The sequence below is a fragment of the Magallana gigas genome, chromosome 2 (assembly GCF_963853765.1).
Source record: "Magallana gigas chromosome 2, xbMagGiga1.1, whole genome shotgun sequence".
NCBI classification, from domain to species: Eukaryota; Metazoa; Mollusca; class Bivalvia; order Ostreida; family Ostreidae; genus Magallana; species Magallana gigas.
Window position 1 is genome coordinate 42,044,021 of NC_088854.1, and position 26,337 is coordinate 42,070,357.

Consider the following 26,337-nt stretch of genomic DNA (forward strand, 5'->3'; position numbering starts at 1 on the left):
CCCGACACCCGTGTCACGTGACTCACTCTTACCTGCGATTTTAAAATGGTGGACGTTTGTTTGAATTTCGGACAAGCTTAAAGATGTTTACGATTACGTTTATAGTTTTTGTTGGAATATCGTCGATATTTGGTGAGTTATTAAGGTCTTCCGTTTCCAACGGAAGACCTTATTGTTTTCGTACTGTTTCTTATTATTATTTTTTTCCACAAATTTTGTGCACGCGATTTCTCAAAAACTATTCGGCCGATTTTGACCATTTTTTCACAGATGATTGCCAGAGGTCATAATTCTAGAAGTTTTTTGAAATTTCGAAATCGTCACTTCCGGTACCGAGTTACGGCGGATTGTCTATTTTTTTACGACCTATTTTGTGCAGAGCTGATCTCAGAAACTATTAGAGAAATGAATACGAAATTTTCAGGATTGGTAGTCTATAGTTTGAAGTTGTGCACTATTATATTGTTTTACGCCAGTGACGCCATTTCTTTGAGCTCGCCTAGGCACGAAAATTGGGTCCGAATTTTCATTCAAAATTTTCATACGTTTTGATTTGTATCTTTTTATCAGTTGATATTTTGTTAAATAATATATAACAAAAGTGGTAGAAAATCAAAAGTTCTTTCCAATAAAATCAAGAAAAAGGGGCTGGCACCTTGAATTAGGGGCCATGAGACTCGTAAAGTCTACTACGAATAACTTGAAAACGATAAATATTTTGTTATGCATTATAGAATCAAAGTTGTTAAACACTACATTATCGGTTTGAAAAAAATCATCGTCAGGCCCATGTTTGACGTAATTAGGGATTTTTATTCATTATCTTAAAATTTAAAGAGGGGGTGTTAATTATAAAACTGTATGGATATTTCATGGTATCATTGAAAATATAAAAAAAATCGACCGGAAGACCTACTCGTTACTCGTAACGAGGTCGTATCTAGCGATACTAAAAACTGCACAATCTTCTACAGAAATCCGTATGTGCATGGCGTTTAAGAGTGGTAGACAATAAGTTAAATAATGTTGTCTGAGGTGGGATTGGAACGCACCTTTGGGTGCGCGCGTACGAATTTCATTGACCACGCAGGGAGTGCCATTGAAAACACTTAATTCATGGACGTGAGAGTGTGTTAATGCTACGCTAAGTACATTAATAGAAAGGTCAGGTCTAAATAATGTTAGTAATTTTTTTCCACAAATTTTGTGCACGCGATTTCTCGAAAACTATTTGACCGGTTTCAACCATTTTTTCATAGAAGATGAGACTTAAAATGAACTTCATAACTTATTGAGATTTTTCCTGTCGTCACTTCCGGTACTGATTTATCGGCCGTTTTGCACATTTTTACGACCTATTTTGTGCAGAGTTGATCTAAAAAACTATCAGAGATATGACTACGAAATTTTCAGGATAGGTAGTCTATAGTTTGAAGTTGTGCACTATTCTGTTGTTTTACGCCAGTGGCGCCATCTTTTTGAGCTCGCCTTGGCTCAAAAATTGGGTACGAATTTCTAATCAAAATGTTCATACGTTTTGCCCTGTATCTTTTTATGAGTTGATATTTTGTTAAGATATATATAACAAAAGTGGTAGATAATTATAAGTTCTTTCCAACAAAATCAACAAATAGGGGCTGGCCCCTTTTTTCAGGGGCAAAGAGACTCGTAAACTCTATTACAAATAACTTAAAAACGATAAAGATATTATAATCCATTATAGAAACAAAGTTGTTGATAATACCAATATCTATTAGAAAAGATCATTGCCACGCCCCTTTATTACGTAATAAGGGATTTTCAGGGGCCAAAGTACTTAAACTTTAAAACGCAATATATCTAGAAAAGGAGACATATTTTGTAAGACATCATAGAAGAGAAAATGTTTGCATTTATGATTCTAATCGATTCCTCTTGTCAAAACACCAACGTCTGTGCCCATTAGGGATCTACAGGGCTGGCCCCTAAAATATTCAAACATTTGTATCTCAAAAATAATCAACAATTTAAAATGGGTGTAAGAACAAAAAACGTTTGTATTCTTAAGACCTTTTCAAAGAAATCAAGAAAAAGGGGCTGGACTCTTTAATTAGGGGCCAAGAGACTCGTAAACTCTATTACAAATACCTTAAAAACGATAAAGATATTGTTATCCATTATAGAAGCAAAGTTGTTGATAATACTAATATCTATCAGAAAAATCAATGTCACGCCCATTTATTACGTAATAAGGGGTTTTTAGGGGCCAAAGTACTTAAACTTGGACGCAATATATCTAGAAAAGGAGATATATTTTGTTAAGCATTGTAGAAGAGAAAATGTTTGCATTGATGAATCTAATCGATTCCATTAATCGAGCTCCAATGTCTGTCTCCATTAAGGATCTAGAGAACTGGCCCCTAAAATATTCAATCATTTGTATCTCAAAAATGAACAACCATTTTAGGTGGTTGTAAAAGCAAAAAATGTTAGTATTCGTGGGACCTTTTAAATGAACTCTAGGGAAAGGGGCTGGCCCTTTAAATTAGGGGCCAAGAGACTCGTAAAGTCTTTTAAAAATACCTTAAAAACGATCAAGATTTTGAAAAGCATTATAGAAGCAAAGTTGTTGATCGTCACAATATTAGTTTGTAAAACTCATTGCCACATCCACTGATGACGTCATTAGGGATTTTAGGGGACTAAAATCTTATATCTTTAATGTGCTGTATGTGAAAAAGCTAAACTTTTTATCAAGCATTTGAAAGGATATTGACAATCGTATACATTATATAAAAGGGAGGTGGTTGAGTGGAAATTCTGAAATTTCTTTGATATTTTAATAGTATCGTTTAAAAAATTGAACGGAAGAACTACTCGTTACTCGTAACGAGATCGTATCTAGTTTTTGTTTCTTTTTTTCTTCTGTAGACACAAACATTCTCACTTGAAATTCCAAATAGGTGAAATGTAATTTACTTTTTCACGTGCATTATACACAGGGCGAAAAACAATCTTTAAGCAAGTCCTTAAAGGTGGCGTAAAGGTGACTTAAAGGATATACAATCTTTAAGCCACCTTTAAGTCACCTTTAAGCTGATCTTATAGGTCCTTAATGTCCAAACTTCTTTAAGTCACCTTTAAGCCATCTGTAAGCCATCTTTAAGTGGCATTAACGCTCCCTTTAAGTTGTCTTTACACCAGCTTTAAGTTCCCTTTAAGTCAAGTTTAATCAAGCTGAACAATTAAACATTTATTAAATGCAAAAGCTCTTTTATAGGAATGGGAGGGGGTGATCCGAGTGATGATATAATTTCCAAGGAGGGGGGGGGGGTGTTGCAGGCGGTTTAATTGTCGCTCCATTTAACACAGATCGCTATCATCAACACCGCTCCGATGGACACAGATTGCCATTTTAAAATTCTTCATATTTTTTTTGGTTTCAAAATTATTGTAGGGGTGAGCGTAATCTCTGTATCTAAATCTGTGAGGGAATTATATTAAATTATATTATTTTCATGCATTGTAACGAAGTATATCATTGGTTCTTTTGACATCACGTGTCAAAGTATAAAAATGCAGATTGACCTGTACTTTCTAAAAATAAGCTTTAAAAACTCAGATTGACCTGTACTTTCTAAAAGTAAGCTTTAAAAACTCAGATTGACCTGTACTTTCTAAATATAGAAATAATTTTGTTTTAATCTTGCCAATTCTTCTTTGGAAAATAATATAACGAATGTAGCCCTTTCACTCGGTCAATTCATAGATATATCGACTTCACAGAAAAGCATATCGACCTCGCACTTCGTGCTCGGTCGATATGCTTTTCTGTGAAGTCGATATATCTATGGATCGACCTCATGAAAGGGCTATATTTGTATAATGTTTGTTTCCTATTATGAATTATCGGTAAAATCTCTCTCTCTCTTTCTCTCTCTCTCTCTCTCTCTCTCTCTCTCTCTCTCTCTCTCTCTCTCTCTCTCTCTCTCTCTCTCTCTCTCTCTCTCTCTCTCTATGACACTAACACAGAATATACAAGATATACACAACAGGTGTGCTGTGTGCCCAGGTGCAAGTCAGGGTATCTAAAGGCGTTGAAATCTTAGTATGTATGTGTATACGAAAAGTCTAGTGAAAAAAGGTTTATTTACATTTGTAATTCATTTTCAAAGCATTACACCCTAACTCTAGGTTTTAAAAATGTTACGTCTACAAATTAAAGATACATTTATGTAAGAGTAAAATCTAGAGGCTAATTATTTACTGTATCGGTGATTATAAAAAGGGGTTAATTATTTTAATATATATACATGTATAAGGGTAAATATGTCACATTCCCGACCTGGTACATCATACAATTGTATGTACAAGTATATGTATACATCATTTGCAATTGCCACATGCAGTAAATACGTCACCGGCAATTGGTAATATTGTTTGTTATAGAATTGATTGGCTAAAAATCATGTATACAATTAAATATTTAAACATACTGAAACGGCGCCGTGATCATTAAAACCGGGAATTTGCGTTGAAGTAATACACTAAAAGTTTCAATGCATTTTATAAAAGAAATGATTTCATCTTCTTCCTTGCATTTCATTTAACTATGAATTATATGAACGTATAATTATCTACTTGGTTTAAATTTTTTATCTAAGTAGGCCTACTAGCAAGTCTAACGGTATAATATTATTTTTTCACTGAAGACCAAGTTCCATATTTCATTCTAAATACATGCATGCATGTTTTTTACAAACTGGATGGAAGTTAAAATCTTTTCAAGTAAAAAATACACATTTAATACATTGATTTAATATCCACCTATATATAGGATATAAAAACCACTTAAAATATGCAAGTTGCCGTGCTGAAGAGGGAATGAGGTGATGCTGGTAAACGAAGGGTCCCGGGTTCAATCCTCCTCTTGGGCGTTTTGTTGTTTTTTTTAATTTTATTTTCTAGAACAAAAACCGTTTTTAATACCTTTTCTATCATAAAGTTAATATATTTTGTTGGTAAATTAAGCACAATATTGAATTAAAAGATTTTTTAATGGCTTAAAGGTGGCTTAAAGGTGGTTTGAAGGTGGCTTAAAGGTAGCTTAAAGGTGACTTAAAGAAGTTTGGACATTAAGGACCTATAAGTTGTCCTTAAAGGTGGCTTAAAGATAGTCTTTAAGCTGCTTTAAGCCATCTTTACGCTTTCTTTACGCCACCTTTAAGCAACACATATAGCTTAAAGGTGGCTGCTTAAAGGTCGCCTTTAAGCTACCTTTAAGCACCTTTAAGCTAACTTTAAGAAGGAGAACTTAAAGATGGTCATTCATCCTGTGATAATAGTGTTATGACACAGGTATGTATGTAAGTCTTAACGCGAACCGAGACTGATCTATATTATCTATAGAACGTAATTCAGTTTAGATATTCTATTGAAATGAGCACAGAATAATCTGTTATAATCACATTATATAAGTACTAAATGTGTGTTTTGATAGAAAGAATTCTTTTTATAAAGATGCGACAAGGGGAATAACTTTCGAACAACAATATGTTTTCAATATTGTAATACATGGATTGATTGTATAAACATTGCGCAGTTTTCAAATTAAGAAAAAAAACCCATTGAAGTAATCGATTAAAACTGCATGTAAGTATATCAAAATTTGTATGAATCAAATTACAGCCAGATGTTCTAGTTATATCAACATTTTCTTGTCAAATTTTGAAGTTGTGTACAATAACCAGCAGACATTCTTCACATAGAGATGACATCATGTACCGGTGAGCGACAGTTTTCACGGTTACCACCCGTACCTGCATTTTATTACATTCGGGCCATAACATTGTCAGTGAAGTATAAAACATTCAATCAAGAGTAAAATAAGAAGCTGTATATTGCACTAAAATGATATCCATTAAACTATAAATCGCAGAATTGTATACACCTAGGAGATTAATTAATCAGGAACACGAGTGTATTTGTTTTGATTATGATTAACAGGTTGGCACCAATCTTTTGAATATTTCGACGTTCAAGTTCATTTATTTCACTCATAAAATATAATGTTACTTGAGAATGACCGACTAAATCAAATATGTTTCTAATTAAAGTACACATTTCATAAGTATTACATAATTTGAAGATGACATAAGTGTTCTAAATTTTAAGATGTTTGGGTTTTTAAGATAATGATAAACATGTGACAGTGCACTACATTCTAAAACATAATGAAATTCATCGCCAATTTGATTGGCTTCACATAAGCCGCACTTGCGGTCTTCACGTGGAGCATTGTTCCATCTACCAATTTCTATAGGGAGGTGATGGTTTGTAGTTGTATATTTAACAAACAAGTTTCTTAATTTTCGTGGTAGTATTAATAAATAGTCTTCACAACAAAAATTATATTTAAAAATACGATATATAGTACCTTTTGACGAACTATCTAACTCACTATTCCATTTTTTGACAAATTGATCATTAAGATTTTGTTTGACAATGTTTCTAACCATTTTACGTTATCAGGATTTTGCTGATGCCATTCAAATTTAGGATAAACCACAGCTATCAAGAATGTTTTTTATACAAACTAGCCACTTATTATTGATTTCACCTCTAATGTAACAACTGATTAAAAGATACGTAAACATAGTTTTACATAACTTATTCTCCTGGCATAACATCATCTTTGCCCAAAATCCAATCATTCTCGTATTAATTGTTATATATAATGGAAAACGACCTGTCTCCCAATAGACCATAAAACTTGGGGTACTACTTTTACACTTTAGTATGTGTTTAAGGAACCTTAAATGTACACGCTCGATAACATCAATATTTTCGTAACCCCATATTACACAAGAGTATAGTAAAACTTGTAAAACAACCTTGTCAAATATGTCTATTTGAATATCAAAGGACATGTCAAAATATCTTATTTTTCTAATAATACCATACATAGCTTCCTGGGATTAAGCACCCAAGTGTTTCTTGGCTTTACAAAAAAGAGCCAGATAGGGAAAATAATATTCCTAGGTAGTTATACTCTTTAACTACTTCTAATTTATCATTATTGTACATAAATGAGCACTTAGGAGCAGGTCCTCTGGAGAATATCATAAGTTTGGTTTTTTCACATTAACTTTAAGTTTCCAGTATTTACAATATTAATATATACAAAATTCGTCAACCGCATGTTGTAAATCTTAAGCCGACTCTATTAGTATGACAGTGTCGTCAGCATAAAATACAATAAAAAGTTTACTGTAAACAAGCAACTCTTCTTCTAAATCATTTGTGATACTACTTAACCCATTGACATTTCTCTCACTCATAAAGTTTTCTATATCGTTGATATACATGAAAAATAGAAAAGGTGATAAATTTTCTCCTTGACGTACGCCAAAGTTACTAAAGAAAAAAGGTGAAGTTTCGTAATTCAATTTTACTTCTGATTGAAAAGTTTTTGACTTGATACCGTTGTACATGTTTTTTAAGAATGTAAGGCATTTGCCAGTTATACCACTTTTATGAATTTTAAACCATAAACCCTCACGCCACTCAGTGTCAAATGCTTGCTTAAAATCAATAAAAGCACAAAAGAGTTTCCAAAAGGGGATATAAATTTAAAGTGCAATTTTGATGTTGTTGAAATTATTGTAATTTTGAAATAAATTTGTAAAAATTCATATCAAATCCAACAACCTTTTTTTTTTAGCAAGTTCTTCAAAAATCATATAGCTATAGTTTGCCAGATTGATTCCCAAGAATTTTTTTGGATACTAGCTTGCATTTGGACCAATCTCTGCAACAGTGGGGTTACAAAATTGTTTACCAAAAGTCGTTACATTTTACCTACTGCGGATTTGACTTAATTACTTAGGAGAAAAGAAAAATCATAAGATTAAAATTTATATGACTCTAAGTTATGAATAAGCCCTTTATAATCTATTATAGTTAAAGCCCAGCGACCAGACATTGTGGATGATATTTTACCGGAGGTAAAACAGAAGAACCAGATAGGTTATTTGAACTGCACCGTGGTCAACAAAGGTAACGAATCGGTGGTAAGTACAGCTAGATCTACATAATGATCATATATTTACCATGCTAAACACTGCGCTTGTCTTATTGAGCGCCATTAAGGATGTTAATCGAAAAAGAGAGGGGTGGTGCATATTAATTAGAATTGAGATTCTGATATTGATCGATTTGAAATACATGTATAGTGTATAGCTGATATACCCAGCATGTCATGCATGTGTACATTTTTTATGCATGTATATTGGCAATGGATATTGCCGTTATATTGGCCAGGACAGCTTAGTTAGACAGCGGTAGAGTTCATGACTTTAAAAAAGGGGTTCTTTGATTAATTCCTTGTGTATTAAACTGGTAAATTTACATTCTTCTTGCCCTGGAATTGCAGATTTAACTCTAAGACCTTCCAGATGCCAGATATTCTCTTTTGAGAAGTGGACAGTCATAGCCTATGTAGGCTATGCCTGTCCACTTCTCAAAAGACAATAGGTTATGCCTGTCCACTTCTCAAAAGAGAATAGATGCCAGATCGATGTATTTCTTTTTCTCTTTGTTGATTATTAAAAAATAATATCATACATGTATACCTGCCTGCATATCAATTTATGTCATGCAGGTCCTTTAACGTTTAAAAATTGCTTTAAAAATAATTTTTAGCTTACATTGCCTGTGTATTTTACTTTGCAATGCTTATTAATTAAGCTAGTATAACTTATTGGCGTACTAGCTGGTAGTCATGTATATGCATCCTGAAAATTCTCAAAAAATATATACCGGTAGATATTAACATCTTCCATGCAGTGTCTTTGTTTGTGATAACACGTACATCAAGTCAATCTTGTAATATGTAGCCCAATACAGTTCACCGATATCATAATCATACTACCTGTATTACTGAAAACTATAAAAAATATATGAAAAATAAAAAAAGAATTCTTTGAATATTATATGAGGTTATCAAATACGGTCAGGCGTGATCAAATCTATCAGAAAGCCCTCTGTGCTATATTGGATTTTATCACTCGGACCATATTTGATCACCTTAATGTATTACTCAAAGAACTAAGTTCTCTCAATCACCATAATTGATGTTACGTAACAGACATATCATATAGACTATAAATCAACGTACAAATATGAAAATGTCAGCCATCAAATAAATAATCTAAATCTTCACCAATTAATTAAATCTCAGTTTTACACCAGTGTTCATTTTGTGCGATACGGGTGTAAAACTGAGGTTAAATTAATTGGTGAAGATGTAGGATTGCTAAAACTCCTAGACATCACAGGTGTCTTATCTTTGATTTAGTAACAGTAAAATAAAACAATATTGGCACCTAATTTAAATAACCGAAGAATATGTCATTGAGATGTTTTATTCACCTCTGAAAAGCCATTTTTGAACATAATGCCTCGCTTTGCATCAAATATTGTTCTGCATTTGTGATCTAGATTATTGAAAATAAAAAAAATGTATAAATCTTGTGTAGTTACAATGAAACTTTTTATCTTAATATGATCCTGCACATCAATACGATCCTGAAAATTACATATTTTTCTACACTTAACAGGTGCAATGGTCAAAAGTGGAAACGGTAAATGGTGGAAATCCTATTTTGCTCAGTGAAGATGACAAAACTGTGTATCGAGGTAATGAGAATGTTTGTGCCCATGCAATCTTTGCGACGAGCAAGTTAATTTACATAGAATGGAAATAATTTTTTTTATTGTTACATAATACCATTGTCTTGACAATCAAGGTATACCTATGTTGAATGTCTTTTCTCCTGGAATATAACTTATTTGCATTTTAATAAGCTTTATATATATAAAAGTTTGAAAGAATGGTTAACATGTTGTACTATTATGCTTTCATCTTATCTTAAGTTTAACAAATCTGAGGATTATATTAAGATTGCCTTGAACTTTCTCCACCTCCCACTCTCCCAAAAACCTACCCGCCCCCCCAAAGATAATTAACATAATAATTTTTTATGAATATATTTATATCATTTTTATTGTCTTTGAAATATTTACTGATCCAGCAAAATCAGTGTGTATCTATTTTATTGCTTGTTATATAACAATGTAATATTATATTCTACTTTAGAAATTAATAGAATAGGGCTCTATCAGTATTCAAACAAAAAGAGACATAACAATGGGAAAGGAATCTGCAGTATTTGTTTATATAGAGGGACAGGCAGGCAGGCACATATCTCATTTTCTATGGTCAGAGGGGAACGGCAATGTATTTACTGACTACTTCCACTGTCATAAATAATAAAAAAAATGTTGATCAATTGGGGAAGCTAAACATTCAAAGTGTGCATGATCAATGCATTTCACATGCATAATAATTTTACAATCAGCAGCAGGCCTGCTTTTATTTAATATTTAAAAGAAATAAAATTTTAGTTAGAAAATAAAGAGTGCAGTTTACTCCTTACCAATTCTGAGTGCATGCGCATGAATTTTTTTTTCAGATTTCAATATGATACTAGTAATGGAAAATATTTGAAGAAAATGAAAGCAGCAAGAGCTCCTTATTGTTTCATAATCAATCACGCAGCACAGCTAAGGCTGTCAATAAATTCCGTTCAGACAAAAAGTACGGGAAATGTGCATTATGGCATCACAGTATATTACATGTGAATTTGAAATATGCTATGTAACTTAAAAACTTCTAAGATCCTTGTAAAATCTTACAAATTAATTATTTTTTAAATGAAATTAACCCTGTGACCTTCAAAATTATTCACATATGCATTATAAATTACAGTTTCTACTAACAAATAATCTTATCTTAACAAGTTCGCAACGTTTTTCAAAATCTACGATATATTTAACATCAAGTTCTTTTATAATTCAGTTGTGAATTTTGACATGATTATGCCCTTGCAATATTGAATTTTTTAAATGACCTCAAAACCACAAATACATCTGCTTGTGCCATGCGACTGTCATATCACGTGACCACTATGAACAAAAGATATTGTACTGCAATATATATATATTAGAAATATATTGCATTTGAGTGACTGTTTTTGATTTTCAAAAGGACATGCCAGTTGAACTAAAGTATACGTGTTTTCATCACAAAAATGTGCCGATATTTTTATTGGCCGCCTTAACCGTGCTGCGCAGTCAACTAAGATTCCTGACTTTAAATTAAACCACTGTAGATGATATAACAGTAAAACACGCTTTAAACAAAGTGCAAAGGACGGATGATTTTACTTCGTTATAAGCGTAATTCGTTATATCTGCCAATATTACCATATATAATAAAGTCTCAGGGAATTGAAATTACTTCGCTGTAAGCGTCAATTCATTATAAGCGTGTTCGCAATAACCGTGCTTTACTGTACCTGTGCACTCGCTTACCTGTTAGCTCCTTTTGTACACTCCTTTGTACCTGACAGTGTATATATATCAAAAGAGAAGGTGCCACAATTAATATTCCATTATTGATGTAAATCTCAATGCAATATGTAGAGATTGTGAAACATTTTGTCACGTTAGGACCGAATAAACTAGCTAGTACTGGTAGCTGATTTTTGTAACTGACAGTTCAGGGGGCTTTTAAAGATTGAAATTTTGTCTGGAAATACATGTAACTGTGTGTATGAGAAAAGTTATCATCTTTAGCCAAGTTTTTCACATAAAAACTAATGTTCTCTTTATATCATATTCTCTTTACAGGTAATACTGGGATAAATGAGGATTCGGGACAGCGTAAATATGATATTCAGAGTCGTATTAATGGACGGAGAGTCACGTACATGTTGGTGATTCGATATTTAGCAGAAGATGATGCTGGCGATTATTTGTGCACGATTAGAATTCAAGGAGTACAGTGGCCGGAATGGCCAAAGAAGATCGGAAAATTAACAGTACAAAGTAAGTACTGTAGATTTATTTATGTAAATTTTTCCTGCAATGATCGCTACCTTCATAACCCGCATGAATCATCAAAGAAAGCATTTTATTGTTTATATTAACATCTTTCTTTAACTAATTGATAAACTGATTATGAAAAGTTAGTAAAATTCACTCAATTACTGTTAATTTACTGAAGTACGTTAGCTAAAAAACCAGCCAAATCGTCTCCTGTGAGACTTTGAGTCTGGCATCGTCATGATTATTTTGTGCAGTCCGGGATTTTACTAAGGTTACTGTGGGTTCAGACCAATCGATAAACAGGGCGTGTCAATTTCAGTCCTGTCACTCTCAGCCGCTGTAGATTTCGACCAATCGATAAATAGGGCGTGTAGATTTCAGTCTGGCTGTTTCTATAGAGCTATGAATTAACTATAAGTTTCCGTAAGAAATAGAAGAAAATTATACTTGTTAGAAGTAAATATAATATTAGTTATGTTCATCTATAAACGTTAATGAATTTTAATTAAATGCTAATTGTATTGTTTTCTTTTTAAATCCAGTTGCTCCTCAGATCCAGCCTAGTATCAACTCCATTTATGAAAAAGACATAGGATCTTCTCTTCAGCTGACATGCGAGTCCCACGGCAACCCCTACCCAAACATAACCTGGAAGAGAGAAGACGGTCAGGAACTACCCATGGGAGGATTCCAGTCGAGGGTGAAAACAGTTATTCTGAAGACTTGGGTGTTTAATTTCGTCATGTCAACTTCATATTGTGCTTACATTACTACCATGTGTGGATCCAGAGGTTTCTGAGGCCTATTTAAGTAAATTTACCCTTTGAATTTTTCCAAGGAATGGGTGAAGGGGGGGTTTTCCAGAATTTACATAACCATTCCCCATCCCCACTCACACAAACACACGCACACAGTTCCATGTATGACAACTTGAGTTGTGTTTTGTTTGACGTACAATCTTTGTATGGACTTTCAGGGAGCAACATTAAATCTGATTGATATTCAGAGAAATGATAGAGGGAACTACATCTGTGTAGTTGACAATAATGTAAAACCCCCAGACAGCTTCAAAGTGGAGGTCATCGTCTTTTTTCAGCCCTCCTGTAGGCCTGTGCAATCAACAGTGGGTCAGGCTCAGAACAGAAGGTTTAATGCCAAACTGGAGTGTATTGTTGCAGGTATGAAGAAATATTTCATGTCAAATGGCATATATGTGCAAAATATGAATAATCACATCATTGTCTTGAAAATCTCTTTATAAGAGTTAAAATTCTCTGTCATATATTATTACATCAAATGCCTCCTGTCAGTTTGTCTCTATATATTCAATATTCATTTATTTTCGCATAGTATACAAGGCGTTTATAAAGCGTACAAGCATACTTTGCTAAAAATAGAGTATAGCAGATATGTTTGCCATGAAAAATTATATAAACGCCGACAGCAGGTTCCGAACTCTTGACCCAAAACCATTATGTTTGCTAACCTAATGCGATTCCGTTATGCGACATCAGCTGATATTAACCATCGGTTTTTATATAGTAAAACTATGATGTCCGGATAGGGCCTTTTGCGTTAGCGCGACATCGCACTAACACACAACACGCCGTCGCGCTAACGCAACTTTGCACAACATGCTATCGCGCTAACACACAACACACTATCGCGCTAACACAAAACACGCCGTCGCGCTAACAAAACTTTGCACAACACGCCGTCGCGCTAACGCAACTTTGCAAGTTTTACAGTCTAGTAGGAAGTCGTGTCCGGAAATATTAGACTGCGCATGCTTAAATTTGTAGGCCTGCATGCAAGCATCGATTTAAAATAAATAAAATGTACTTCGAAATACATATATTATTTTCATTTATTATCAATACATGTGATTAAAAAAATAGTTACTAGTATGTCACTGTATAGGTATATGCTAGCGTGCATATAAATTATTAATGAATCTACCAATTGATAAATTAACCTTAAATATTTAGTATAATTAATTAATTCAGCAATAATATAATTATAACATGTACATGTCACAAATTCATATTAGGTGCTCTGTATATTACCAAAGCAAAGAAATCTTTAAATGTAAAATTACAGGTATATAATATGTCATGAATATATTATTGTTGATTTAATGAATTATATTGAATATTTAAGGTAAATTTAAAGACCTTTCTGGTGGTTATTTATAGGGACTAGAAAACATTGAAACGTCACAGCTACTCTTAGCAATGAAGGCACATCAATTATAATACAACAGTCAGCATAATGATAAAAATATTTATGTGTTGTGCATGTTCTATGCCTAAATAGTACTACACTTGTAAGGGTTTGGTGCATAGTGGGTCCGGCTCATGCAATTTGTATCAAACCTACTATTATATAAATGAGGATACTAAGAATTTATTGGTAAATTTACAGGTTATCCTCAGCCAAGTATGAAATGGATGAAAGAAACAGAGAATGGAAAACTCATTGAAATAGATGACGATGACAAATATGACATCACCAAGCAGTTTAGCAGCCAGCTACAGTATGATGAGTTTTGGTACGCACTCTTGGTGAAGAATGTTGAGGCCAAAGACTACACAAACTACCATTGTGTGGGTACCAATAAATATGGTGACGGAGAAACAACCATTTCTTTATTTGGTAAGCATAATACAATTTTTACTGCAAAAAGGAACAAAAAGCTGTATGTGTATTATGTGCAACTATGCAGATGTTTTTTTTTAGGTTTCCAATGAATATGCATATATACATGAAACATTTATATCATTATTTCTGTGGGTTATAGTATTTGCAACTTTATACTTCACTGTTTGTGAATTCAAGAAGGTAATATCTTTTGATAAAAGAAAATGATTTTATGTCCTTGCCAGTTGGATATTTTTCACATAAAGTACATGTAGAGTAATTCAAAGTTCTGTAAGCTACAGTCCGTCCCAAGATTTTTGCCGCATATTTTCTTAAATTACTCGATATTAATAAATATCTCTTTGTTCAGACGATGTTTATTCAAAAGTATGAAAAAATCCCAAAATTTTCTTTTTGAAACGCCCTCTCTAGCTTGTCAGGTTTCATTACACGAGTAAAAATAAATGAACATGTATTAGTTCTACGGGATTTTCAATTGTTAGAGAGATGAAGGTACTCGGATGATAACGTTAAAAAATTGTGCGAGGTATTCCGAGTGACTTTCGAATGTAGAGAAGATGTCTACATTTCCAATTATAAATTTACGTATGAAATCTGTTTTTGATCCTGTGAATTTTTACGAGGGAAAAATATAATTCGTGAATGAAGTTATCTTCGAAATTTCCCCTTTGTGTATTTTTATTAAAAGTCGTCCAAATGTGCAGCATAAATATCTTGGGACAGACAAAAAAGTTAACTTCTGTCAATATTCCAGTGTTTAACCGTTTGTGATATAATGTTGATCGTTTCATGTTTTACTAGTTCAACCCATTATTGGAAATATTCTACAACTCTGTCACTTAATAATATTTCTTTGTAGTAAAATATTTAATAGCCAGTTTACTTATAATATCAATTATCCTTTAAATCCATTCATTACTTTCCAAATGTAAGCTAAATACTATAATACTAGTAAAAACAACACACTGTGTCGAATAAGCAACGACACGCTGCAGCTATATTTGGCATATTAAATGTACAAATACATAATTATGACATAAAGTTGGATCACATGATTTATTTACTTTAATAAAACAATTCTTAAAATTTAAACTTTGCGCTGTACGTGTCGTCCTAAACTGGTATTTAACACCTAAGCACGTCTTTATGTAGCCTTGCTAATAAACCGGTTCTAAAGAACCAGGTGACACAAACAGGTATTCGAATGAAAACTTTATATTTTCGGGAAATTAATTCATTTTATCATACTTTCATGTTAAATACTAAAATCTGATTGGTTTAGACGCAGTTTAGAATCCGTTCTATTACCTTTTAGCGTTAGCAACACATTTGGCAATGGGTAACAGCGAACTGTTACATGCATGTAAATTATGCGCGTACGGTTCGCCGTAGAATTCACTTCATTTCTATATAAAAGCAGTAAACATTTTTTGAGAATAAGACATTCGGTGTAATAGAATAACTAGTGCCTGTTTAGGAGGGTAACTGTTAAAATTGACACCCCTCGAAAACCATTGTCAACCTCCGCTTCGCGTCGGTTGTCAATGGTTTTCTCGGGGTGTCAATTTCAACAGTTACCCTCCCAAACAGGCACTATTTATTTCTGTCTAATTCGTTCCTCAAATGAAAGAAATCATATTTAAACAATCTTTTTCCTTTTTCAGAAACGATGCAGTGTCAGGGACTTCACTGTTCTAACTTGAGTACAGATTTTTTTTTCTTTTTTCCTAAATTAAGAGTGACAATTGTGTATGATTAAAGACAAATATTTGATGTAATTTTCCCACCACTTAAAAAAACATATTACAAATGTCAGTTGGTCAAAACTATATTTTCAGAGTAAATGGGTCAAATAAGATGCTTTATAACTGAGCGCTTAAATACTGACATTTTTTAATTTTTATTTTGAAGAGTGTCTTACATATTCCAATTTTTTTTTATTTTTTAGTTAATACAACATCAATAATTAAAACTCGAGGTAAAATCTCTAAGTTTGATATTTGAGGTTTTTTTTCATATGAGAAATGTAGTGTTAAATGTTTGCATTTCACGCAGAAACTTGCTCTTGTTTTACTTCATTTGAGAAAAAGAAATTTTTATATAACCTACACAACAAACATGTATAAAAGTGAAACTCATTTTTTATTACAATAATATTCATAGACTAGATCTCTTCCACTTCTGACATGTAATTAACGATTATTAAAGATCTTGTGGAATTATTGCAATTTTGAAATTGTTGACATACTTAGATTTTTAAGTGAAATATATCTAATAAGTTTACAACACATGCTTTTGAACGTGTAACGCTATCGTAAATAATGATATGTATCTCGAACAATTTTGTTTTATCTATATCAAAGGTTATGTACATGCAAAATTGAAAAGAATTCCAAAATTTAATTTTTCTAGCTAACCTGTGCCGAAGACTGTAGTGAGCTTTTAGAATCAAAATTTGTCCTTATCTCTTGTCATTGGCATCGTCGTCCGCATTTCCATTTCTCTAGAACGACTGGGCTAACTTCAACACAAAATAATTTTGCACAAAGAATTTCTGGGCCAAGAAGATTCAATTTTGTTCAAATGTATGATGCGCCGAGCCCTACATAAAGGGTATATCATATATATATATATATATATATATATATATATATATATATATAATTTAAAAATGATAAATATCCAGAATAAAATCACAAATTGATCCTATTAACCGCCATTCCTGGCTCTTCAGGCAGTTGTGTACAAAAAAAAAAAAAACTATATTTTTTTTTTTGTACACAACTGCCTGAAGAGCCAGGAATGGCGAAAACGTTTGCGGTTAATAGGATCAATTTGTGATTTTATTCTGGATATTTATCATTTTTAAATTATTTAAAACTGTGCCGATTTATTTTTTGTTGTATTGGGAAATTATATATATATATATATATATATATATATATATATATATATATATATATATATATATATATATATATATAATCCTTTTTTACAGAGGCAGCAAGCTCTCAGACAGGCGTAATTGCTGGAAGCGTTGCAGGGGCTTTGATCTTAGTCACAATTATTATAATCATTGTGATTTTTGCTCACAGGCGATACACATGTATCAAAGGTAATATTTGTTGATACTGGATGCACGAAAATTTTTAAGATTGCAATTGATATCCGTCCGTCGTCATCAATCGTCCGTGTATAAATAATTGAACACTGCTATCTTATTCTTGAAGCGTACTTGGCCAATTCTTTTCAAGTGTAATATAATGCATCTTTGAAGTAACCAAAATTTTCATTTGTACATTTAAAAGAAAATCCAAACTTATTGTTATGTAAACCAGGAATCACTGAAACAAAAAAGTCACACAAAAATGCATGTAAGAGAAATCATTTAACCCTCTACTATATTTATACATATCTTGAACCCATGGCAGGGGTTCATAGCAAAATCGTCATATAATAGTGTTGGATGTATTTTTTAATGAATATTTTTTGTTTTACTAATATACTGCTAATTGAATACAAATCATCTTTTTAAATAAATGCCCTTTGTGAAAGATTTTTCTAGTTCAAGGGAGTGGAAGTTAAAGGGAGAGGGAGGTGATAAATACATTGTAATCTGTATCGATTTGATTTTCTTAGATTGCCGTTTAATTGTATTTTACCTCAAACTCAAAGTCTGTGTCTGCACGGCCAGCGCGATATTTTTCGTTTACTGTTAAAAGCTATATTTGTCTTTTTAGATGGCCATGTGGTTAGCGTGCTGGCCGCTCACTGCTAGGAGAGTGGGAACCTGTCAATGATTTCAATTTTTTCTAACTCAATATACCTATATGCTTTGTTTGATGGTCAAGTGTGTATATTGTTTGACCACTTAATTATTTTCCAAGGCTTCTCTTTCTATAAATCTCTTATGTTTTCTATAGTAATTACATTGTGATTTCAATCGATGGATGTTGGAACCCAGCATTTATTGTCGATGTTCAACTAAGAAGAAATTATGATAAGTCCTTATTTAATCTCAGTATGTTTAAATGCTACACATGTTCATTGTCAACTAAGAAAACAAACTTCAAATCACTAGTCATATCCTGCTCTCTATCCAAAAAAGGTTCTAATCAAAAGAAGATAATAAAGTACAATGTGTACTTGTACACAATGACCTAAAACTTCTCACCTCATTTTCAAAGTTATTTTCAAAGCATTCAAGAGGAAACCAACAATGTATAAAAGGTGAAGTTCATCCTTGAATTTTACGTTGTGCAAATGTATTCAAACCATTTATTTTACATGTTTCAACTTTGCGTTGAAAAGAAAATCCCTTAAAGAATCAAGAACCTAACAATAACAGAAGTAAAATACAATCTAAAAGAAAACAATATTGCACATTCCATTTGACTGTAAATGATCCTGAAGAAATTATTAAAACAAACAATAGGGAACCTCTCTATGTATAATGTGCAGTTGATAGAGCCATTTATTTCCACATACGAGAAATAAATTTTTTAAATCATGCATTTATAAGAGTTAAGATTTTTATGATTTTAATTCTGATTGTCAAAGATGCAAAGTTTAAAAACAAAAAACCTTATTAAATGATGCCGACTTTTACAATCGTAACATTTAAAATTTTTTACAACGTTTAATTTTTAAAGTAGTCCATGTATCGCACTACGTCATAATGCGGATTTTACAATGTTGGTTCGACTTTTACATAGCGTTATAGGTATCTGGTATTTATTTTTCTCTAAATCATTGTTGTAGACAATGGCAATAATAAGCAATTAAAACGCTAATGTAAGTTTTGTGTGTGAGATAGAAAATGATTAATTTTAAGACGCTGGATTTCGTTATAATAAAATGAAAAACAAAATTTCTGACTAACCACAATCTCTGGTAAATGCTTACATCTTCTTTGTTTTGACCCCCCCCCCCTTCGACTATTTCTTTTTTTTCCCCACTAAATCCGTTAAAATGTAGAGACAGAAGCATGTTCTCTTCATATATACTTGAATAATTAGAGACAGAAGCATGTTCTTTTCATATATAATTTATCGTCCACTAATTAATATTTAAACAATATCTAACATTGTTGACAGACCTCAACAGAAAGCTGAAGCAAAATGTTATTTTTACGGAATTTTTCTTGAGTGTCTGCTAGGTTTAGAGCTTATAGCCTGAAAATTAGTCCGTCAACATATAATTTATTTCACAAAATCTTTTTTTAAGAAGTCATTCTAAAGAATAAACACAGTGGATTTGGGTTTGAATCCATAAGATAGTAAAAAAAAAATTACTAAACACGCATTTTTGATATTCTATTTTGACACATCAGTCCATAAAGCTAACCTACTTGTAACAATTTGCGCAAAATTAATGATGTGATGTGGTTTAAATTAATGTTTACTCTCTATTTTGTATATCCAGCTCTAATTTCCACAAAATTGATATTTATTTTTAGGGAAAACGGGAATCTAGCAAATTTCCTCATTGTCATTATTTTTGCAAGGAGTACACATGTCTGAGAGGTGATAACAAAAAAAAAAAATAACTAGCATGTAAACATGTATATTTGTACGTGTATTGCTATAATGTATATCTATCAATTGAAACCAAGCTTCAAATGATTGAGCTCATTTAGTGCCGAGTATAGGACTACCTAAATATTTTTAGCTCACCTGAACCGAAGGTTCAAGTGAGCTTTTCTGATCACCCGTTGTCCGTCGTCCGTCGTCCGTCCGTCCGTCCGTCCGTCCGTCCGTCTGTCTGTCTGTCCGTCTGTAAACTTTTCACATTTTTTAACTTCTTCTCTTAAACCACTGGGCCAAATTTAACCTAACTTAGAACAAGGCATCCTTATGGTAATTGGATTATAAATTGCTAAAGTAAAAGGCTAATCCCTTTTTTAAAGGGAGATAATTGCGAAACAGTGAAAATAGGGTGCATGTCTTTAAAAATCTTCTTCTCAAGAACCACTGCACCAGAAATGCCAATATTTACGTAAAAGCTTGTATATATTTTGAAGATTCTAAATTGCAAAAATCGTGACCCCGGGACCAAAACTGGGGCCCCAGGTGGGGTTCAAAGGTTAACATAGAAAAACATAGGAAAAATGTTTAAAAATCTTTTTCTCAAGAACCATTGCACCAGAAATGCCAATATTTACATAAAAGCTTGTATATATCATGAAAATTCTAAATTTCAAAACCGTGACCCTCCGACCAAAACTGGGGCCCCAGGTGGGGTTCAAAGTTTAACAAAGAAAAACAAAGGAAAAATATTTAAAAATCCTCTTCTCAAGAACCACTGCACCAGAAATGCCAATATTTACACAAGAGCTTGCATATATTGTGAAAATAATAAATTGCAAAAATCGTGACCCCCAGACCAAAACAGGGGCCCCAGGCGGGGTTCAAAGTTTAACATAGAACTACATAGGAAAAATGTTTAAAAAATCTTCTTCTTAAGAATCACTTCACCAGAAATGCCAATGTTTACAAAAAAAACTTGTATATATAGTAAAGATTCTACATTGCAAAAATCGTGACCCCCGGACCAAAATTTGGGCCCCAGGCGGGGTTCAAAGTTTAACATAGAAATACATAGAAACAATGTTTAAAAATCTTCTTAAGAACCACTGCACCAGAAATGCCAATATTTTCACAAAAGCTTGAACATATAGTGAAGATTATAAATTGTAAGAATCGTGACCCCTGGACCAAAACTGGGGCCTCAGACAGGGTTCAAAGTTTAACATGTATAAGAAAATGTTTAAAAATCTTCTCAAGATCTACAATGCAACAGTTTGAGATATTATGCATACATCCTTGGCTATCGTAGATTCTAAATTGTTAAATTCGTGACCCCCGGACTAATACTGGGGCAACAAGAGGGGTTCAAAGTTTAACATAGAAATATATAGGAAACATGTTTATAAATCTTCTCGAGAACTACAATGTTACAGTTTGTGAGATTATTATGCAAGGATCCTCAAATAGTGAAAATTCTAAATTGTAAAAGCTGTGACCCCCGGACCAACACTGGGGCCCCAGAAGGGTTTCAAAGTTTAACATAGAAGTATATAGGGAAAGTGTTTAAAATCTTCTTCTCAAGAACTACAATGCAACGGTTTGTGGGATTACTATGCAAGCATCCTCAAATTGTCAAGATTCGTATTTGTGTAAGCCGTGACCCCAAGACTAATACTGGGGACCCAGAAGGGGTTTAAAGTTAACATAAAAATATATAGGGAACATGTTTGAAAATCTTCTTCTCAAGAACTACAGTGCAACAGTTTGTGGGATTACTATGCAAGCATCCGTGGCTATTGTAGATTCTAAATTAACAGGTCGGGTACACTACCTTATATGGATAGCATTATTTAACACGTGACAGTATTTTCGTCAAACAGATTCTCCAATCCAGTGAATGAGTTGCAATGCATGACGGTCTACAACGTGTTTACGATTCAACAGACGCACGTGGTTTTTGTCTGTTTTATTTACAATAATTAGTTGCTTGCCGGAATGTTCGTACATCTTGCTTTTTACTTTAGAAGGTAAAAAAGGAAAGATTACGTACCATTAACTTTGTTCCATGCTCACATTGAAAAATACTGTTGTTTTAGGTGATCAATTGTTGCTTCAAAAATGATCAGTATCAAACGACTGACATACATACGCATACAAGTACAAACAGGTTTTGATATGAAAAAACTGCACAGTTGTGTATTGGTGACTTTATCATTGTGCACTAGAAATAAATACAAGTAACTGTACATTTTTAACATACGTGAATAGCCACGGTAGTAGAAATGCACAAATATACAAACGCAGAAGCGCAAGCTGTGCAGCATTTAGTATTAAGCATTCTGATGAATGTCCCTGAAGAAAATATCAACGCGCATTCTAATAATGTTGTCTTAAATATGGGATATCGCGTGAAAAAACGGTACTCGCTGCTTCTAATTCTATAGGACGTACCTCTCTTTTGAACATTGAAAATGGGGTATTTAAATAGGTTGATATAAGTCCTCATATGCAATATTTTATAAATGTGAGCATAGAAATTAAAGTTCAGACATAATTGTCAATATTAATTTCATAAATTCTGAAAAATCATTCAAAATGAGTTTCCAAAGTACAATTCAAAATGGTATATATTTTCAATACGCTTTGTATACACTGAAACTTGTAGTAGCCCACAATGCCTTGCAACTCATTCACCTGATTGGTTTGTCGATAAAAGTAAACAGATGGCTAATTTAGTATGCAAATTTATGCCGACGTCACAAAATATAGTGGTCTCGACCTGATTAGTGAAATCGTATACTGGGGCCCCAAGAGGGGTTAAAAGTTTAACATAGAAGTAAATAGGCAAAATGTTTAAAAATCTTTTTCTCGAGAACTGCAATGCTACAATTTGTGAGATTAATATGCATGCAACCTTTGATAATGTAGATTCAATATTTTAAAATAGTGACCCCAAGACGGATTCAAATTTTAACGTAGAAGTATATATGGAAAATGTTTAAAAATCTTCTTTTCGAGACCTACACTGCTTTGTCATATTACTACGTAAGCATCTTTAAATAGTGTAGATTCTAAATTATCGATCTAACACTGGGGCCCCAGAAGGGATTCAAAGTTTAACATAGAAATATAGATGGAAAATGTTTTAAAAAATTTCTTCTCGAGAATTACAATCCTACAGTTTGTGAGATTACTATGCAAGCATCCTCAAATAGTGTAGATTGAAAATTGTTAAAGCTAACCATAAACCCTGGAACAATACTGGGGCCACAGAAAGGGTTTCAAAGTTTAAAATAGAAATAGCATACGATACCAAATTTAATGTTACAAGGAACTGTTGTTCAGGTGAGCGATGTGGCCCATGGGCCTCTTGTTTTTAAAATGTAAGGCCATTTTATATAAACAAAAATAATGAGCACTGAAACATCTAATAGTTGATATTATAGCATTAAATGATTTATTTTTGACGTCGTCGTGTCAATAACTGCCGTCAGGTGAGCAGACAAATTGAATAACACGCGTTAGCGCGTAATGATTATTTGTCTGCTCACCTGACGGCAGTTATTGACACGACGACGTCAAAAATAAATCATTTAATGCTTATATTTTCATTCCCTTACTGAAGAAATCAATTGTTCACTTAAATAAATCGATATAAAGTGCAGATCACGGAGGGAGTGAATAAGTAACAGCAAGAACAGCTGCTTTGTAAAACCGATTTAAAGTAGTTTTCGCTTCCAAACTGTTGAGATGAGATCGACGAGCATGTAAATATAATCCATGATAAATAACTCTTGAAATGTTGATTTTAACAATAAAGTCAACTTTTTTTGTTGAATAATTATAAAACATGGTGTTTTGACAACATTCATGATATACATTTTTTTACCGATAACATAGAAATCACTGTTTGAGAACTACTTATGTAAATTACTCGTAAATTCATACGCAGTGAATAGGTGTTGCATTTAGAGGCATTTAAACATCACGGAATTTAATGGAAAATCACAGTAGAATGTAAATATAATGTTTTTGGTGCCTTCACGCCTTTGTAAATGCCAAAAGATCGTGGTGTCTAAATGTCTCATCATTATGTGCAATTACTATTTCATTGCATAATTAATTTAGTACAAAAACTGTAAAATTGAACAGCTGTATAAAAGGTCCAAATTCGATTGCTTGAATATTGGTTTAATGGTACCTATATGCATACTCTATAATATAGGGCCATTGTTGTTTGGAATTAATAAATTGCAAAATTCCTAATGTCCATGTATCAAAAGATTAATACATTATGTTGAATAAATGTTTTTTTTTAGGATTTGAGAAAAGAAATAGGTAAGTTTTTTTTTTACAAGATCTTACGAAACTTTTTACATATGTGTAAAATGATATTTTTATTTCAAGAGTTTAAACAAAATTGCAGAAAAAATCTATAAATAATATTGTTAAAATGACACATGGTACATGTGAAAATCTGTTAACATATTTAATAGCCGTGAACATGAATTAGTCTATTCGTGGGTTATTTTGTGTCATATATGATTTAATACAGTTACCAGTCTGACAAATTCATAATATTATAATTAACTTTTCAATGAACAAAGTACATTGTATTATAATTTTTTTTTTTGAAAATTTAGGATCACGCATTATTCAACATTTGCATTATCAATGCTTCATATTTATTTAGGGATGTAAAAGTAGACACAAAGAAAGAAGAATCTAACTATTCAAGCATAGAAGGTAAATAAACGCTATGAAAATAAAACTTGAAATAATCATTTCTAAACCCAGCTAAGCCCGGTTCCGACGCCTATGCTACACAGTTATGTGTTTTCCAACATAATTGTAATTTAAATCTTTGACAAAATCTAATCAGAATTTTACATCATTTTTTGGTAGTAGATTTATATTTTTGTTGAAAGTACTAGGAAATCTTCGAAAATAGGTCACTGAAGCGTTGAAGCGGGGGCTGTGTCAAAAATAGTTGGGACCGGAAGTATTTGATAAAGCATCACCCGTTTGATAAAGCAAAGGTTTTTCACACGGGTATATATATATATATATATATATATATATATATATATATATATATATATATATATAAATATATATATATATATATATATATATATATATATATGTAATGGGTATTTAAATATTATCTGAATTTAAACAAACGCATATTTTTTTCTATTAATTCTTTAAATTGTTGATTTAGATTAAAAGACTTAATGATATGGTATTCTCTAGTAAATGCAATTTGATTTTAAGGTAGCTCCATACTCGTAAAATGCTCTGAGGAAAGTTGAAAAACCGAACTGATTTCGATTTAATAGACTTAAATGTCATCAATTGTTAGAAAAAATATACATGTCATCACACTTTTTGAGATGCCAGATAAACATAAACTAAAGCATATTTTAGCATTAGAAAAATGTATTTTTTTTCTGTCAAAAGTAAAATCTTGTGGGCAGAAATTTGTTTTTCTTGTTTAATTTTAATGTCAACTTTATCAGAAAACTAAAATTACAAAAATATTTTAAAATTAATCGTTGGAATAAGAAAAACTATAGCATTTAGACACACAACTGAGAGAAAAGTCAGAAAAGAGTTATTTCCCCTTTGCATAGATAAAATATATAAAAATTTGGAAATTTAGTATAAAATTAAGTGCAAAAATATCTTTAACCTACCAATAATTCTAATTACATCCATGTGATTATATTCACATAAAATAAATAAAACTATCTTGCACAATTTTTAAAGAATTCAAAGTTTTACAAAAAAGTGTGACGTCACAGAACACTGGATCTACTTTAAACAGTTTTTTAAAATAAAATCATTCAATTACAGAACAAAAGGACTATACACAAAGGTTTGTGAATTGCTAAAAGCTTCAATTAAAAATGCTTTAAACGCCGTTGCATTGATTTGACTAATTTTGTTTAAGATCACTTATGTGTATATGTTTATTCATACAGTCATAATGAAAAGTTAATGGTGAAAGATGAAATTATTAAAGTTTTTTCACTTTGGAATATGTAGGTTAAAATGGTTATTTCTTTTAAATGCGTCGTTAAGCTAATTACTTCATATGAATATTATGAATTTATTAACTTAACTTAAAAGGACAGATGGTAGTTATTATTTTTAAACTACACCAGTTCTTAACAGAGGAGATGGTATAAAGATTCAAGAAAAACAATCTTAT

At 32.2% G+C, this 26,337-nt stretch overlaps 1 protein-coding gene across 3 annotated transcripts; it reads left to right on the forward strand.

Moving 5' to 3' along the window:
• LOC105319790 (lachesin-like) lies at positions 1-24,866 on the forward strand. 3 transcript variants are annotated; one of them, XM_066076701.1, is made up of 12 exons: positions 1-132; positions 7,942-8,051; positions 9,600-9,678; positions 11,734-11,931; positions 12,474-12,631; positions 12,908-13,109; positions 14,356-14,586; positions 16,257-16,570; positions 17,005-17,205; positions 17,591-17,707; positions 24,440-24,458; positions 24,814-24,866. In XM_066076701.1, the coding sequence occupies exons 1-8, from the start codon at positions 84-86 to the stop codon at positions 16,349-16,351; spliced, it is 1,122 nt and encodes a 373-aa protein (XP_065932773.1). In that variant the 5' UTR covers positions 1-83; the 3' UTR covers positions 16,352-16,570; positions 17,005-17,205; positions 17,591-17,707; positions 24,440-24,458; positions 24,814-24,866. The 3 variants fall into 3 exon arrangements, with proteins under 3 accessions (XP_065932773.1, XP_065932774.1, XP_065932772.1); XM_066076702.1 differs by lacking the exon at positions 17,005-17,205 and adding an exon at positions 20,051-20,117; XM_066076700.1 differs by lacking the exon at positions 17,005-17,205.
• The last annotated feature ends 1,471 nt before the right edge of the window (positions 24,867-26,337 follow it).